The following is a 243-nucleotide window of genomic DNA, read 5'->3' on the forward strand; positions in this document are numbered from 1 at the left end:
TGAACAAGGCCGCTGGCGGGTTGTCTGGAAGGTCCAAGGCATCGGCCTGGAACTCATCATCCTCCAGCCGATTGACGGTGCCCTGGAAGGAGGAGTAGAGGCCCATGTGCTGGAAGAGGGAGGGCTTGAAGCGGATGACGTCCTTCTGGGTGAGCAGGAGGCGGAAGTGGACCAGCAGCCAGTCGCAGGGCATCTCCTGGTAGAAGAGGAGGAGGAAGAGAGCCAGGCGAGGAAGGGCGCTGG

The 243-nt window shown here is 62.1% G+C and overlaps 1 protein-coding gene across 1 annotated transcript in view; it reads right to left on the reverse strand.

Moving 5' to 3' along the window:
- Nucleotides 1-4: 4 nt before the first annotated feature.
- LOC104072594 (alpha-1,3-mannosyl-glycoprotein 4-beta-N-acetylglucosaminyltransferase C-like) overlaps nt 5-243 on the reverse strand; it is a gene marked incomplete at its 3' end in the record, with an annotated part of 2,450 nt that continues 2,211 nt past the window's right edge. The window contains exon 4 of the mRNA XM_009572106.1: nt 5-218. Coding sequence (XP_009570401.1) covers nt 5-218 — 214 coding nt within the window. The remainder of the gene's footprint in view (nt 219-243) is intronic.

The sequence above is a fragment of the Fulmarus glacialis genome, unplaced genomic scaffold (genome assembly GCF_000690835.1).
Source record: "Fulmarus glacialis isolate BGI_N327 unplaced genomic scaffold, ASM69083v1 scaffold18412, whole genome shotgun sequence".
In the NCBI taxonomy this organism is placed as follows: domain Eukaryota; kingdom Metazoa; phylum Chordata; class Aves; order Procellariiformes; family Procellariidae; genus Fulmarus; species Fulmarus glacialis.